At 36.9% G+C, this 18,345-nt stretch overlaps 1 protein-coding gene across 1 annotated transcript in view; it reads right to left on the bottom strand.

Annotated features, from left to right (window-relative positions):
* LOC142340022 (uncharacterized) overlaps nucleotides 1-18,345 on the bottom strand; it is a 133,229-nt gene that overhangs the window by 83,022 nt on the left and 31,862 nt on the right. Inside the window, exons 4-5 of the mRNA XM_075390420.1 lie at nucleotides 10,867-11,154; nucleotides 10,204-10,338 (exon numbers count right to left, since the gene is read on the bottom strand). Of these exons, the coding sequence (XP_075246535.1) occupies nucleotides 10,204-10,338; nucleotides 10,867-11,154 (423 nt within the window). The remainder of the gene's footprint in view (nucleotides 1-10,203; nucleotides 10,339-10,866; nucleotides 11,155-18,345) is intronic.

Raw genomic sequence — 18,345 nt, 5'->3', positions numbered from 1 at the left:
GGGCCCCAAGGAAATTGCAATAAACAGTAAAAAGTGGAAATTTTGGAACTTTCTAGCAAACTCTCAGTACTGCCTTATGTTGAATAAAAATTAATTGCAAACAAAAATGACAAAAATCTGAGAAAAAGCTGAAATCAATCATATTTTCACTAACTGAAAGAATCAATATAACCAAAATAAATGCAGTGCCAGGACAAAACTAGAATGATACAAACTATAATGTGAAGAATATGGACAAAATGTAAGGAACACCGTAACAAAAACTAATTCTTGATTTTTGAAAGTTAAAAATCAAATTAAAAAAATCAAGAAAAACGAATACATTTCATTGTTCTGCATTCGAGACATAGAAAAGACAACGAGTCATCCAAGACAAACAACCATCCTACTGAAGAGAACAAAAAAACAAAAGCAGAATTCAAACATACGAAACATTTATAAGACTGCATTTATGGAAAAAATTTTAACCGTTTTTCGAAAACTTAACGCTAAAAAAGGATTGATTTTTCATTGAAACGAAGTTAAAGTCCCTCATGTTGCACAAAAGGACTATTTTCAGTAATTAAAACCAAAATACAAACAAAAAAACTGAGAAAAATTGGATAAAACTACAAAAATCGGATTAGCATATGTACAATTTTATAAAACAAATTTACATCCGGGTAGAAATAGGCGCGTTGAGTATATGAATTATCAAAGGGAAGTTGCTATATTAACTGATTTTGGACAAAAAGACGGCTGAGAGATCCACAAATGAAGATATTGATTGAAAAAAAAAACAAAAATTAACTAAAAAATCAAGAAATATGTGCCAATTTTGAAATTGAAAGGTATTTTCAGGCTGTGCAAAACACTGTGGTATGAATTTCCAAGGTTTACATTTCAATATAGCATCGAATTTAAAAAATTCTACAAAACACCAAAATACAAGCGAAAAAACGGCCACTTAGACAAAACGGCTAAAAGCGGTTATCTAGATGTGCCATTCCGTCAAAAACTACTTTTCAAAGTCAAAAAGTCATTCACTAAACGCAGCGCATGATCAAAAAACTTCTCTCGCTCAGAAAAAATAATTAGTTCACACGGCAATTTTTCTCACTTTCGCTTTAAAGTCAAAACAGCGTCTGAACGAATAGTACTTCCGGTAAAAAAAAACCTTAAGAAAACCAGTACTCCTCTTCGACTCGTAAAAAAAACCAAAAGAAGGCCAATAATATCCCCAGCTATCGCTGTGCGGCTATTAAAAATCAATAAAATTAGAAAAAAAGTTCTTAGCCAGAATCTAACATCTTAATATGACAAAAAGTCACAAAATCAATCAAAGGTCACAAAAAGCAAAGTTTAAATGCAGCTAAGAAAATTTAAAAATCAGTTTTGTAAGAAAAAGAATGATGATGGTACCTGGTGATGAAGCTGCAGTATTCCCACCACCTCCACCAGACTGCCCAGAGGTACCACCCACTCCACCACTCGCAGTTGTGGACATGTCACAGGCAGACAGCGAACTTCGTATTCGAGAGATCTGCTTCGGCTGCGCTGAAATCGTTAACATAACCAGCTAACTTCGGGCGAATTGCTGTCAAACGAGTGGCGAGCGGTTGCCTTCGTCAGTAGCTATCTGTGGCTGCATGAAGCTAATTCTAGCTTAATTGAGGGTGGCGAGCATGAGGGGGTGAACTGAGCATGGGCGAGGCGCTACGCGTGCAATGATGTGGAGGGGTTGACGCCAAGCTCAAAGAATAACTCAGATCATTTTCATTTTTACTTGTAAAAACGCGTGCCTAGAAGTGTCGCGATGAGCAGTATGACAGACTCTCGCATTAGCGCAACGGTGCCATCCAATTGAATGTAACGGAAGAATTGACGGGCTGGAAACTTCTTGGTTAGCTTAAAATGATAGGCTCGCGAATATTTTCACTTGGATTGATGTGTTGGTCATGTTTGAAATGAAAAGGTCCTTTACCAAATCTTCCTCTAAGTCTTTGAATTTGCATAGTGCTCCTGCTTCCCTTATTCTGCTGTAAAATGTCTCGAGTGATTCATGTGATTGTTGCAAGGATTTGAAGAATTTAAATCTGTCAAATGTGGTGTTTCGTGGGATAGTGAATGTAATGTTGAGTTCGTGTGCGTGTTCTTGTGTGCTTTGTCTCGAGTGATTCATGTGATTGTTGCAAGGATTTAAAGAATTTAAATCTGTCAAATGTGGTGTTTCGTGGGATAGTGAATGTAATGTTGAGTTCGTGTGCGAGTTCATTTGTGGTGCATTTTTCTATTCGCGTGTGTGGATTTTTCTGGTGGTATGTTCTTCTTGCTTCCGCTCCAAGTGATAGATATATCAGGCTTTTTACTTTCGTGTCTGCTTCATCCCACGGTATTCTGTCAACCATTGCTCCTTTTCGCTCTATTACCTTGCATTCATTTTCAAAATCAACTCTCCTTCTTTCGTTCCTCTGTTCTCTATTTCTTGCCTCGTCTTCTGTCTCTCCTTCGAATTCTTCTTCGTATGTTGGTAGTGTAGGGTAGAATAAGTCTGTGGGTTGTGGTTTCAATTTGAGTAACTTATCTACTTCAATGCTGTCGCGTGCCATTATCGCCATTTTTAGTGTTGAGAACCATTGTCTCCATTCTATGGGTGGTGTTGCGCCGGATTCCCAGAATGGGTTTACTCCTAATGGAGTTTTTGCTGACTGCGCCATGTCAAAAAGGATGTTTGAGTATGCGAGTTGTCTAGTAATCTGTGGGTTTAATGTAGTCCTAACTGGGTTCGACCAAACCAGTTGGTTATCTATTTCTGCTGTGTTATGTAAAGTTGTGGATGTGGATGATCTATCTAGTTCTTGACTCATAGGAATAATCTATTCTTATAGGAATAAAACACTATAGTGCAGTAATACTCAATTGGCCACGATGCGACTGTTTTCTATCGCTATAGTTTATCGTCTGCACTTTCTTAATGTGTGAATAACACATTTCTATGTTTAACGAAACAGGTTGCTGCAAAAGAGCAACTAACACCAATTGGTATATATTTACAAAGACAGTAATTAAATAGCATATGCATAGAGTGTTTATAGGTAGATAGATTAGTACTTGGTTACAAAGTTTCTAGATACTGTAAGCTCCAGTATCACACTTCCCCTTCTCTGGAATGAAACAGTGTTTCACAATAATTCATTCAGTGCCTCTATGTCAGCTGAGTTTATGTCGGATATTTCACTTGTTGGGGATAGTGGAGGTGTACAGTATTCTTGTGATGTCGTGCTGCTGTTGTACGACTTTTTGCGATGTGGGCTCGGTTCTTTCTATTGGTTGTTCTTTGAGGCTTGTATCTTTTGACTTCTCGTTCTTTTCTGTTACCAATTGGTCTGTGTTTTTGTTATTGTTTCCGGGTTGTGATCCCTTACCAGTTGGTTGTGGAATTTCTTCCATCATGTCCTTGCTGTGTCTCTGTGTTGACTGATTCTTTTGGTGCAGGAAGTATTGAGATAATGTTCGCTTGCTCTCTTTCTAATCTAACTTGTTCTTGTTGTAGAATGGTTGCAACTTCGTGTTGTTCTTGGACTTTGTTCTCTGCGTCTAGAAATATGACTTGTGGGTTGTTGAATTTTGCTGTGTTGTCATTTAGTCTTTGTATTTTTTCAACTGTTTTATCGATTTTTGGAGTTGATTTAGTTGATTTAAAGTCATTGTTATTGGTTACTTCATTGTTAGCGTTGTTTCGATCGAGTTGTACTGGTGGGCTGTCGGGTGATGTGGACATAAAGTCTTTCGGGTCGCTTGATGCGAATATAGTTTGAGGTGATTCGTTTTCTACGAATTGGTAAGTAATTGTGCTTGGTGATTGTTGTAGTGCATTCGGGTCTACTTGTATGAATGATCTGTTTTGTTCGTGTTCTTGTGTGCTTTGTAATGCCATCATTTTCGAACGTTGCTTGAATGTTTCTCCTGGGTTGGCTTTTGGAGTTCGCGGTCGTTTTTTGGAATCGCTTTGTTTTGTCCGATTCTGTTTCTTGGGTGTTGTCGGGCTTTTAGTCTTTTGTTGTTGTTTGCGCTGATTTTGGCTTGCCACTTGTCGAACTTTAGCTGGGCTCCAGTTGGTTGGCTGCGCTCTTTGACGTGTGTTCCTCGAGTTCGTTTGTTGAATTTTGTGTCCGCCAGTTGGTGGAGTCGTCTTTGTTACCTTCTGTTGCTTTGCTTCTTCTAAACAAAACTTTTTAATTTTTTCTTGGTTTCTTTTATATTCACCAACTGTTTTGCATGCTACCATGTGTATTAGTCTTGGTTTTTGTTGTTCCTCTGTTAGTTCTGTGATAGGTTTTTGTTCGTTTACTATAGCAAGTTGGTTTTTTCTTATTACTGTGTTTTTTCTAAGTGGTGTGTCTATGGTTATTGTGTGTGGTGAGTAATTAGTGATGGTGCCGTCTTTTATTATGTTCCATTGTGGTGCAAGTGTATTTCGAGGTTCTTTTGTTTTTCTTGCCAGTGATTTTCGTGCTACGTTCTTTCGTGTTTTTATGTATTTTGTAGTTTTATCACCAATTGTGAAGTGGATTTCAGATGGATATATCTTACGTGGGGACTTTGTTGTTCTGGAAGTTGTGGCTAGCGGCACATTTTCTGAATCGTCGCTTGAGGGTACTTCTACCGGTTGGTGACTGCCAGTTGGTAAGTTTGTAGGTGTCGACGGTTGAGTGTCTTCGTTATCATTGTCGCTTTGGTATCTGATGTCAAGTTCTTGTTCCGATTCACCATCTCGTCTCCAAATCTCCTCCATCGTGAGGGCATTCTGCTTGAGCACTTTCTTGTCTAAACAGTAGTTTGTTAGGTTTTTGTATGTGAGGTTTTTGTGTGATGCTTTTGTTGTGATGTTCGATATTTCGGGGTTTGGATTTCTTCCGAAGTGTGCTTCGAAAGGTGATAATTTTGTTGGTGTTGGGTATTAATCTGATGTTTTCTATGATGTTCGCTAGCCTATTGGTTAGTGTTGTGTTAGACCAGGTTGGGTCTATATCTAATACCGCTAATCTTCTTTTTATTGTTTGGATTAGTCTTTCTACCATGCCTGTACCTCTATGATCACCAGCTGGTGCTAGTATTAGTTTTATGTTTTTATTTTTGCAAAATATGTCGAATTCTTTTGCTTTAAATGCTTGTGCTTGGTCGCATCTAATTGAGCGCGGGATTCCGTGCACTTTACAGTAGCTTTCGAGATATTCTATGGCTGTGTTTGTGTCACAGTTGTTGAATATTTCTGCATGTGGGTATCTCGATAGTCTATCTACTGTTACTAAGATGTAGTTATTTTGTGTGTTATTCTTAAACGGGATTGGGCCTGCGAAGTCCATTTGTATTTCTTCGTTGGGTTCTACTAGTGTTGGTAGTGAACCTAAATTGGTTCTTGCAATTAATGGTTTTAAATTTTTACCTTTTTCAATGCAATGTTTGCAGCTCTGCGCCTGTGCGACGATCTCACTATGTATTTGTGGATACCATATTAATTTCGCGAGGGCCAACATTCCCGCTTGACCTGGATGTTTGCTGTGCACTGTTTGGAGGACCATCGGTCTTAATTTAGCTGGAATAACTAGACGGTTGTCATATAAAAGACAACCCGAAGGTGTAACTGAAAGGTCGCGGTGAATTTTGTAAAATATAGGATTTGTTTTCTTCAGCGAGAGCCAATCTTGTTTTTCTACGAGGTCGATAATGGGGCCTAGATCCTTTTTTGAATTTTGTGCTATGAATTCCTCGTTAAAGACTTTCATAAGGTTAAATCTGTAATCGAGTGTTGGTGTGTCGTCTATGGCTTTAAATAGTTCTTCATGTTTATCAGGAATAAGGGAGGATAGGCCTTTGCCTTTATTGGAATCGATATCAGTTTGTGTACTATTGTCGCGCACATTTTTGTTTGGGATTTGGATCTCCATTGGAGTTTTATTTTTGTTTGGACCACGGAAGCGTTTATTTATTGGAATTTCAAATGTGTTTAATTTTGGACGAGCGCAGGTTGTAATTGCGATTAATTTTGGTTTAATTCTTGTTAACAGAGAGTGAGAAAGAAGCGACTTACTTTTAGAATTACTATGGCAAAAAGCGCTCTCTTTTGTGTGTGTGTTTTCTTTAGCGTGCTTGACGTCATTTCATTCGATTTGAGTTAAGCTCTCTGATTGGTTTGAATTACCAGTTGGTTTATTTGAACCAAATGAATTTATGCTTTGTTTTAAAATCGCGTGTTTCATTTCCTCTATTACGTTTATTACGAATTTTTCGTCGTCCTCGTTTGTTGGCGGTGGTGCGCCTGATGGATTTCTACTTAAATAATCCGCGAAACCCATGTTTTTCCCCGGTATATGTTCTATTGTAAAATTAAACGGGAGTAGTCTATCTACCCATCTTGATAATCTGCTTTGGTATGTTTTGTTTCCTCGATTATTTTTAAGTGCTGACAATAATGCTTGGTGGTCCGTTTGGAGAGTGAATTTGTTGCCATATAGGTAATATTTGAAATGTTCTAATGCCCAAACTATGGCTAGAAGTTCTAGTTCATTTGTGCTGTATCTTTCTTCTAATCTGTTCAGGAACCTACTGGCGTAAGCCACTGGTTTCCAGGTTTGACCGTGTTTTTGTTCCAGGCATGCGCCTAAGCCTTTTTTGCTTGCGTCGCTTTTTATTCTTGTGTCTTTGGTTATGTCAAAGTGTTTATTTTCTGTAATGTTTATTATTTGTTTTTTAATGTTTTCGAATGCTTCTGTGTGTTCTTCTTTCCAGTCTAGTTTGTTTTGTGCTTTTGTATTGTTTTTTGATAAGAGTGGTCTTAATGGTTCAGATAATTTGGCTAGTCTTGGTGTGAATTTTATTAGGTGATGTATGCATCCCATGAATGATCTGAGTTGTTTTAGTGTTTTGGGTGTTTCCAGTTGATTGATTGATTCGCACTTCTTTTTTGTAGGCGTTATACCAGTTGGTGTTATTTCATAGCCTAACCAAGTTATTTGTTTCTGTGCAAATTCGCATTTTTGTAATTTTATTGCTAGGTTTTCTTTGTCCAATTGGTATAATATTTTGTCAAGTTCTTTTTCATGATCTACCAATTTTCCTTTTGTTATTACTAATATGTCATCTAGGAACGCGAATTTGTTATGACAGTTTCTAAGTGTTACGTCAATGGTTTTTTGGAATGTTGCTGGCAGATCTGTTAGTCCATAAAATCCATTTAAGAATCTGTATGTGCCTGTTGCTTTTCCTCCTAATATATTGAAATTACAATGTTTTTGTAGTTGTGGATCTAATGGTATTTGGCTGTAGGCGTATTTCAAATCTATTTTCGAGAAGTAAAATGTTCCTTGTTCTGTGCTCCGTTCGGAGATGTAGTTTGCAACTGCGTCTATTAAATGGTCGATGCTTTGCATTTGATATTTGTTTTTGTGTATTGCGTCATTTAATTCCTTAGAGTCGAGTGCAATTTTAACGCTTTTGTCCTTTTTCACCGTAATTACTACGGGGCTTATGAAGTATTCATCGGAACACTTTTCTAATCTCATGATTTGTTTATCTTCGATTAGTTTTTCTAGTTCTTGTTCTACCCTTTCTAATAGGTGTAGTGGAACTCTTCTACCTTTGTGTTGTGTTGGTGTGAAGTTTTCTTTGAATGTTGATTTTGCCACATGGTTTTTTGAACGTCCTAGTCTTGTGCATAGATGTGGGTACTTTTTGAATATCCATTTTATTATGTTTTGTTCTGTCGATGTGTCTGATACTAAGTTGATTATCTTACCAGTTGGTTTTGTAGCTGTGAGAACTATTCCCAGTTGTTGTAGAATATCTCTCCCCATAACTGGTTGTGGTAGATGTTTGACCAGGAGTATTCTACAGTTTTTTGCTGTCCATGCCCCCGACTTAAGTGTGATGTGCAACACTCCTAAGATCTTTATATCCTGGTTGTTGAAACATTTGTATCTTGATTTCTCGTCGAACATTGTTATTTTGCTTTCTTTGTTTTGTTTTGTGATTTCTTTTGCTTTTGTGTATTCTAAAAATGAGCGAGGTGAACCTGTGTCTGCTAGCCAATCCACTTCCGTTTTTTTTCCGTTTGTTTTGACCCAACATTCTCCTCCAGTTGTTTTATTAACTGATAAGGTGTTTATTTTCTTCACTTCCACAGATCTTATTGTGTTAACTGACGACCAGTCTTCCATAAGTTCCTTTATGTATAGAGCGGCTTCTGCATCGACTGTTTCTTCTTCTGTTTCTTGTTCCTCCTCGCAAATATCCTGTTCTTTCACATGTCTCACTCTTCTCGTTTGTGGTGTTGTTTGTTGTTGTTGTGTGTTTTTCCTGAAGTCCTGTCTATACGTTGTGTTTCTTCGTTCTGGCATTGGGGCTTTGCACATTGATGTAAAGTGACCGATCTTTTTGCAAATTTTGCAAGTGAAATTTTGGGCTTTGCACATGTTTAAGTGATTTTTTATAAATGGGTGACATTTGTAGCAGGGTTCTATTTTACCAGTTGTTGGAGTTGGTAATATTGGTTGTTGTGGTGGGCGTTGAGTGAAAGGTGTTCTTGGTTTGTTTCTGATGTATGATACTTGTGACCAGTTGGTGCTGCTAGAGTGTGCTCTCAGAATTTCCTGCTGGTTTGCCTGGCCTCTTTCTCTGTTGATTGCGAAGTTGAGTACTTGTTGTGGTGTTCATACTTCTGATAACAAGTCCATTTGGATTGATGTGTTGGTCATGTTTGAAATGAAAAGGTCCTTTACCAAATCTTCCTCTAAGTCTTTGAATTTGCATAGCGCTCCTGCTTCCCTTATTCTGCTGTAAAATGTCCCGAGTGATTCATGTGATTGTTGCAAGGATTTGAAGAATTTAAATCTGTCAAATGTGGTGTTTCGTGGGATAGTGAATGTAATGTTGAGTTCGTGTGCGAGTTCATTTGTGGTGCATTTTTCTATTCGTGTGTGTGGATTTTTCTGGTGGTATGTTCTTCTTGCTTCCGCTCCAAGTGATAGATATATCAGGCTTTTTACTTTCGTGTCTGCTTCATCCCACGGTATTCTGTCAACCATTGCTCCTTTTCGCTCTATTACCTTGCATTCATTTTCAAAATCAACTCTCCTTCTTTCGTTCCTCTGTTCTCTATTTCTTGCCTCGTCTTCTGTCTCTCCTTCGAAGTCTTCTTCGTATGTTGGTAGTGTAGGGTAGAATAAGTCTGTGGGTTGTGGTTTCAATTTGAGTAACTTATCTACTTCAATGCTGTCACGTGCCATTTTCGCCATTTTTAGTGTTGAGAACCATTGTCTCCATTCTATGGGTGGTGTTGCGCCGGATTCCCAGAATGGGTTTACTCCTAATGGAGTTTTTGCTGACTGCGCCATGTCAAAAACGATGTTTGAGTATGCGAGTTGTCTAGTAATCTGTGGGTTTAATGTAGTCCTAACTGGGTTCGACCAAACCAGTTGGTTATCTATTTCTGCTGTGTTATGTAAAGTTGTGGATGTGGATGATCTATCTAGTTCTTGACTCATAGGAATAATCTATTCTTATAGGAATAAAACACTATAGTGCAGTAATACTCAATTGGCCACGATGCGACTGTTTTCTATCGCTATAGTTTATCGTCAGCACTTTCTTAATGTGTGAATAACACATTTCTATGTTTAACGAAACAGGTTGCTGCAAAAGAGCAACTAACACCAATTGGTATATATTTACAAAGACAGTAATTAAATAGCATATGCATAGAGTGTTTATAGGTAGATAGATTAGTACTTGGTTACAAAGTTTCTAGATACTGTAAGCTCCAGTATCACAAAAGTCAAAAAGTCATTCACTAAACGCAGCGCATGATCAAAAAACTTCTCTCGCTCAGAAAAAATAATTAGTTCACACGGCAATTTTTCTCACTTTCGCTTTAAAGTCAAAACAGCGTCTGAACGAATAGTACTTCCGGTAAAAAAAAACCTTAAGAAAACCAGTACTCCTCTTCGACTCGTAAAAAAAACCAAAAGAAGGCCAATAATATCCCCAGCTATCGCTGTGCGGCTATTAAAAATCAATAAAATTAGAAAAAAAAGTTCTTAGCCAGAATCTAACATCTTAATATGACAAAAAGTCACAAAATCAATCAAAGGTCACAAAAAGCAAAGTTTAAATGCAGCTAAGAAAATTTAAAAATCAGTTTTGTAAGAAAAAGAATGATGATGGTACCTGGTGATGAAGCTGCAGTATTCCCACCACCTCCACCAGACTGCCCAGAGGTACCACCCACTCCACCACTCGCAGTTGTGGACATGTCAGAGGCAGACAGCGAATTTCGTATTCGAGAGATCTGCTTCGGCTGCGCTGAAATCGTTAACATAACCAGCTAACTTCGGGCGAATTGCTGTCAAACGAGTGGCGAGCGGTTGCCTTCGTCAGTAGCTATCTGTGGCTGCATGAAGCTAATTCTAGCTTAATTGAGGGTGGCGAGCATGAGGGGGTGAACTGAGCATGGGCGAGGCGCTACGCGTGCAATGATGTGGAGGGGTTGACGCCAAGCTCAAAGAATAACTCAGATCATTTTCATTTTTACTTGTAAAAACGCGTGCCTAGAAGTGTCGCGATGAGCAGTATGACAGACTCTCGCATTAGCGCAACGGTGCCATCCAATTGAATGTAACGGAAGAATTGACGGGCTGGAAACTTCTTGGTTAGCTTAAAATGATAGGCTCGCGAATATTTTCAACAGTCTCAAAAGAAGCGTACTAAGCTAAGCCTGATATGAGCGGGAATAATACACCGACGGAACTAGGTTATAAACTGCAGCTAAAAACTGCAACCTGATTTTATACTGTACTACAATTTTGTGTCCATAAGCATTTAGTTATTAACCTTGGTTATTGTGATTAATCTTGGCTGCCACTCCACTTCTACCCCCAGCAGACATATTGCCACCATGTTGCAATCCTACCCCTCCTCTCTTTTTGTGTCCACTGCCGCCTCTCTTCCCGCCCGAGGACACTATCTGGAAGGGCTCAGATGAACCCCCGTCTCCGTCTGGATCTGTCATGGAGTAGCTACTCCTGTTACTGCTGGACGCTAATGCTGATGCATCGTCCCTCGTTATGTGGCCCTTATCACACTTGCACTTCAATGCCGAGTACAGTTGGTCCAAATCAGCTGAAATACAATAGCAAGAATAGAGCATTTTGGATACTCAACTCGATTAAAGTTGACATCCACAACCCCAGAATTTAATCCATATTGAAGAATTAAAGCACACAATATAAACAAAAACACAAACTAGTAGCAACTGGCTTGCTAAGTTTAGAGTAACATCTGTGTCATGTTGGTATCGTTGCTGCAGTTTTTGGTCCGCTCGTTTTCGTAAAAAAAACAGGCCTATTCCAATAGTTTTCAACGTGTCGGCCGAACTGCTCGTTGTTCTTCGAGCTCTGCTTATGTTTAGAACGAATGCATAAAGAAAGGTTTCCCAATTTTAACACAATTTTAAATTCTAAGAATTAGCTGTTGGCCTTTGGCTTTGGAAAGCTTAAGATTCTTAACATTCTTTCTAACACAAGATTTAAATATTGCAAGACCTTTGCAATTTTTACCTCTAAAAATTTGATCCCCAGTTTTTGTACGTTGCGCAAACATTGTCCACATGTAAAAAGACGGGATAAAAAATTCTTATTTTGGAGGGTACTACAAAATCAGAAAAATTTCAGTTAAATTTTTCAATAAAATGCATTTTTAAGAAATTATTACCATTCTTTAGCTCGGAAACGGATGTTACCAATTTTTAGCACTGAGCATAGTAAAATCTATTGCTAAGCAGGCAAGATACAAAAATGCATACTAAGCGGTGGGAGAAAACAAATAATTAATAAAAATTATTGAAAAAACATCAAAAAATGTAGTTTTTATCATTTTCACTGCGCAAACAGTTGAAAGCTATTATCAAACCGGTCGGTATAATTGATCTCAAACACTAATCGGGGTCAATTGTGTCTTACTTAAGCTGTACGATTTTTTTAAAATGGAAAAAATACAATTTTCGGGAACTGTTGATCTGACTTTTAGACCTAAAACTGAATGAGAGCATTCACGAAAAAATCAAGAACTAAAACTCAAAAACGTGTAAAACAATCTGAAAAAGTGAGACGAAAAAACACTGTAGGTAGGTTTTTTGTGGGAAAAATCACAACAAAAAAAATCAAAAACTTCTTGTATCTTTAAATGTCTTGGGTAAGATGCGACAACCTTGAGCAGCGCCTTTGTGTTATATTGAGTAGAAAATATTAAGCACTGGGGTGGCGAAAATTTAAATACTAGTTTTTTGCTTTTCTGAAATGAAGCAACTTTACTGGCTCTAAGAGTGCATATTTCGAAGATAACTTATAATGGCATGGTCCTCCAGCCGTTAGGTTCTGAGATTCTTGTAAAAAAAAACGACCAATAAACGGTTTGGCATAAACTTTAAATTCAAATTTTTGGGGCACCAAAAAATTCGAATTTGCTAAAATGTGGGAAAATTCCACTAGACTATGAATTGATCGCAACAAAATTGTGATCATGGCTCTCTCATTGTTCTTTAGGCCAAATATTAGACTTTAAATGCAAATTTTTGGGGCACCGAATAATTACAATTAGCTGCTGGCTCTTTTGAAACAAGAATCGAAATAATGGGGGGGGGGGGCGGAAAATTGTTCGCTTTCTGCGGTTTTCTAGACGAGTACAATAACCCCTACTTTTTGCCGGGGAAAATACAAGAAATAAAGCAGGGGACTTGGACAGCCGTTGTTTTGTTTTTTGTTTACCAACATGACATTACGCAAATTCACAAGAATTCAGCCTAAAAACCAACTTACTTATCAATAACATAAACGTTGGACTCAAAAATGAGGGTGATCAAAGCCAATTTAATCCTCTGTTTCCAGCCATTTTTCGGACAATTCAACTAAAAATACTAATTTCGGCAAACTTAAAAATGTCGATTTTGACAAAACTGGCCGATTTTTCCAAAAATTCGACAAAGCCTTTCAACCCCGATATTGCCTCAGAATACAAAAGAACGCAGAATCAATTCAAAAATTTTATGCTCAGTATTCATATAATTTGTTCAAATACAGCCAATTTAGATTGAATGACAAAAATCAGCGGAAATAGCTGAAAAAGTCTAAAAATAGCACAGAAAACCTGAAAATAGCTTAAAAAATTGAAACCTCAATAAAAACCTCAGGGTGAAATACAGATGCTTAATTAGAAGTAGTCCAAATTTTGAAAATTAGATATTACTGCTCATTTTTAAAATAGAAACCAACTGGCTGATTTCCCTAATTTTTGACATCGATGAAATGGTGTTATTCAATATGGTGTTATTCTTTATCAAAAAAAGCTCAATTGCAGGAAACTTTAAGGCATCCGACTAACGGCTCGCGAATTGCCGACTGGCGAATGCCTGCTTTCGGTAGTAGCTAGGGATTATATATGGAGAGGGGTTAAAAAAAACACGAAAATTACACTTCACTTGAGACCATTCAATTGTGTCTTATTAACTTTCGCTGAATCGTACCATTAGAGACTAGTTAGGTTCTCAGCAACTAAATGTTGCGCAAGGGCTTAATATCCTCCGAGCTTTAACTGCTATCTTGTTTTTGAGTATGGAAAGTCAGATGGTTAGATGATAGATTCAGTCAAAAATCATTTAAGCGTAGCTGACAAATTGCCAGAAAATAGAGGCGGTAGCAGCGTAGATTTGCTGTACAATTTATAGCGGCTTCTATTTGCTGCTCTCAATTAACCTTAAATAAGAGTAACACACTCAGTTGACCTTATCTCCTTGAATTAAAGTAATAGAAAGTTAATTGTGAAAGTGAGGAAAGTCATTTCTGAGAGTATGTCACGTATGATCAAAAACTTAATTCCACGAATGATTAAAAAACTCACTAGTCATTAAAACTTAAAATGGCATGGTCCTCCAGCCGTTGGGTTTTGAGATTCTTGTAAAAAAACCGACCAATAAACGGTTTGGCATAAAATTGAAATGCTAAAATGTGGGAAAATGTTGCTTCCGTCATATTGCGTCAATTCCACTAGACTATGAATTGATCGCAACAAAATTGTGATCATGGCTCTCTCATTGTTCTTTAGGCCAAATATTAGACTTTAAATTCAAATTTTTGGGGCACCGAATAATTACAATTAGCTGCGGGCTCTTTTAAAACATGAATCGAACTAATGGGAGGGGCGGAAAATTGTTCGCTTTCTGCGCTTTTCTAGACGAGTACAATAACCCCTACTTTTTTGCCAGGGAAAATACAAGAAATAAAGTAGGGGACTTGGACAGCCGTTGTTTTGTTTTTTGTTTACCAACATGACATTACGCAAATTCACAAGAATTCAGCCTAAAAACCAAGTTACTTATCAATTACATAAACGTTGGACTCAAAAATGGGGGTGATCAGAGCCAATTTAATCCTCTGTTTCCAGCCATTTTTCGGACAATTCAACTAAAAATACTAATTTCGGCAAACTTAATAATGTCGATTTCGACAAAACTGGCCGATTTTTCCAAAAATTTGACAAGGACTTTCAAACCCCGATATTGCCTCAGAATACAAAAGAACGCAGAATCAATTCAGAAATTTTATGTTCAGTAGCCATATAATTTGCTCAAATACAGCCAATTTAGATTTAATGACAAAAATCAGCGAAAATAGTTGGATAAGTCTAAATATAGCCCAGAAAACCTGAAAATAGCTTAAAAAATTGAAACCTCAATTAAAACCTCAGGGTGAAATACAGATGCTTAATTAAAAGTAGTCCAAATTTAGAAAATTAGATATTACTGCTCATTTTTAAACTAGAAACGATCAGATAGAGTTAAAAATATCAAAAATTTTTAAGATGGACAAAGATTATTAGCCTCAAAAATTGAACCTGCCAATAGTTTAAACCAATAGTTGAATGCGCCAATAGTAACTGGTCCCAAACGTTCAGAAACCTTCAATTAACTCTGCAACTTTAGAGACACTTAGGGAAGCATAAGGGAGAAATCATTCATAGAAACTGAGCCAATTTGTTAAAAACTTAAACAAACATTTGGGTCGCTAGAAATCAAACAACTCATCGTTGTGGCGTCCCAGCAGTTCAAAAGAATATAACAAACACTTCTCTCGTTTCAATTTTTTTCTTATATGGAATTTTAACTACAGCAAAAATCAAATTCATCTGGGGAGAAAACTAAGAACAATAAATTCAAAACCAAAAAAATTTTTTAACATAGCCAGCAGATTGCCGCAAAATGGCCTCCGTTGACGCGCTTAATCCATATAGGGATTGAAACCGAAAAAGACAAAAAAAGAAATTGACCGACATTTTCTGTTTTTTTTTTCAGCGTCAAAATTCCAATTTGACGTGCAGTTTCACTTAGATTCTAAAACTATACTTAATTCAGCATAGAAACTGAAACCGAATAAGCGTAATACCAATCTCAGCAAGCAAACACTCTAATGAACTTTGATAACCTCAATGACTTATTGACCGGGCTTTATCCGTTTATCCCGTCTCTTTTGATTTTGATCATTTGACTTTGACAGTATTCACCACATTGCGTAATTCAATGCGTGAAAGAATTTAAAATCCATTCAGGTGAAACAGTGATTGAAGTAAGGCAGAAGTCAAACGTGAAAATCATGACTTATGTAAAACGAAAAACGTGATCAAAAGGTAAAGCCAATTAAAAAATGAGACCGCCTAAATAATAGCCGTTGAGAGGCTGACGAAGGCTATCAATAATTTAAATATAGCCCCAAGAAAATTCACAGAAAACAAAAACCTCTTAAATCAGAGTTTAATAAATTGGCCAAAAAATATAAAACTAATTCCAGCAAGCTCTAGAGCCGGATTAAATTTATTGAAATGAAGTTCAAAAAAAACCTTTAGAAATGTCTAAACAAATTAAGGCGGGCAGAGCAAATTAATCTCTGATTGATGTTAATTTCTGTACATGTATCCGAGAAATACAACGGTTTCAAAATCTAGAATGTGGAAGCTACAGACACATTGCTACGTAAATCAACTAACGTCCCGACAAATGCTGCTCGAAAGAAAGGCAGGGCAAATTCATTCAGAAGCGGCTGTAGCCTATTTTTATGGTGCAAAAATATCTGATCAAAGACGAATTCGAAAACTGGCCCTCCGGATTGATAGACAGAAAACATTAACCCTTCGGTTATCAGGGTCTTGTGTTAGCTTATCTTACAATCGGTTTTGTTTTAGCAACAGACCAAATTTCTGAATAAAAGCAAATTATGTCACGAAAAATGTACGAGCGAAGCGTAAAAAAGTCACTCAAGAGCTGACATTGAAAGAACAAAATCCTCCAGAGCAAACCTTAAATTCTCTCAAAACAGTTTGGAAGTCGAAACAGTAAGGGGTAAAGCTCTAGGAGAACTTAATACCCTCCAGACGTTACGTGTTTATCCATTTTTTGAGGACGAACAGTCAGAATAAAAATCGGTCAAGCAAAAAATCGCATTGAAAAGACCACAGGACTTCGTTTGATAAAACATTATTCAAATTTCAGTAGGAAAAAAGTACATTTCACTGTTCAGTAAAATTTAAAAAACATCCTTCTGTCCAAATAAAAGATTGGCAACAGAATTAAAAGATGTCTTTGAAATAATTTGCCTAAAATGTAAAAATACTGATAAAATTGCAATCTTCGAATTACAATATGCTACCACCAAACAATAAATTATCAATACTGTGAAAATTAAAATCCTGACAAAACAAGAAGCATTATTCTACAAAAAGCATTAAAGCATTATTCCAAAAAGCATTATTCTAAAAAACAAAGAGCATTATGATAAAAATTCTAAAATATTCTACAGTTATTTGGAAGTATAAAAACAATGTTATTCAAGGGTAAGTTGTCATATACTCATTGCAAAAAATTTCCCTCATATATGAAAAAGTAAAAGAAAAATCAGAACCAAAAGTAACTTAAAAAATGAGAAATATGAGCCAGTTGTGCAATTTAAACTGATTATTAGGAAATGATTATTTGGTGCATTGAAATATCAATCCACCAGAGATGTACCTACTGATGCAGCATCAGTCAAATAATAAATCCACACACAAAAAACAAACAACAAGCAAAAACAGTTCAGACAATATAACGAAAAAACGGCCAGAAAGGGTTATCAATATGCGCTAATTTCTCAAAAACACTTTTCAGAGTCATTCACTCAGAGTCATTCACTCAATGTAGCGGGTGTACAAAAAAGTTCTCAATGAGAAAATATTAGTTCACACGTTAGCTCTACTCAGCGCAGTCACAAGTTTTTCTAAAGCAACTCATTGCAAAAAAATGTTCAACCGAAAAAATTAGTTTACATGCCAATTTTACTCACGTTCGCTTTTCCGTCAGAACGCCCGACTCATCAAATAGTACTAAGTTTAAAAACCCAGATAAAACCATTACACCTCTTCGAGTGGTAATCCATCGCAAGCTATCGTTTGCTGCTGTTAAAAAGAACAGGGCCAAACTGTATAGAACCCAGTGTATAGTACCGCAAGCCCGATCAATGTGTTCGCAAGAACTATCCTATTAAATGGTCGTTGATGATAATCGCCTCATAGCAAGAAAAATGGGACTAAGATAAAAGTAAAAACCGGAAAAAAATAGAACATGCCCAAAACAATGATCAATCAAACAATGTTCTCAAATTGAGCTTCAGGCCACTATTACAGGACTTTCATAAATTTTCGGTTCGCATTCAGTTTTCAGACAAAAAACGCAACCGAACGTCAAGCAAATTGTTCTCAAATAACTGGCAACCAATTGGATCAAAAATTCACACATGACCGTTTCACCTTGAATATTACCAGCAGTTCCTATTTACTACACATTACAAACTAAGCTACCAAAGTTTAGAGCAGTTACCTCGGTAAGTGTTTGTAAAAACTCGATTTTTTTGCGCTTTTGACTTTGAACAATTTTGTTTATTTCATGACTTAGTTGTGTCATTGTGGCCCCCTGGATGTTTTTTTTTTTAATTTCATCTCTTTTCAGAAAGCTTTTAGGCTTCGCTGGAAAAATTAGCAAACATTGTTTTAATTCTTCCTTGTGGTATATGTCTGCCAGCCGCGGCATTGATGGCTTTCAGCAAGGTCTTTTCCGCATTGTGGACATTTGCTGTCCTTTGTTTCTTTAGTTTCAGTTCAATGTTAAAACTTGCCCAGTCAGCTTTGCGAAGTAGATGGAAGTATTTTGAGGTGTTGTGTGTGATGAGGTCACATGTGATGGATTTACTATCCGTAAATGGTCTGAGTTTAATGCGTACTCCGTGCATCAGTTGA

The sequence above is a fragment of the Convolutriloba macropyga genome, chromosome 5 (assembly GCF_964194025.1).
Source record: "Convolutriloba macropyga chromosome 5, txConMacr16.3, whole genome shotgun sequence".
Classification (NCBI taxonomy): domain Eukaryota; kingdom Metazoa; phylum Xenacoelomorpha; order Acoela; family Convolutidae; genus Convolutriloba; species Convolutriloba macropyga.
The sequence above is the reverse complement of the archived record's forward strand: the minus strand, read 5'-3'. Positions and strand labels throughout refer to the sequence as shown.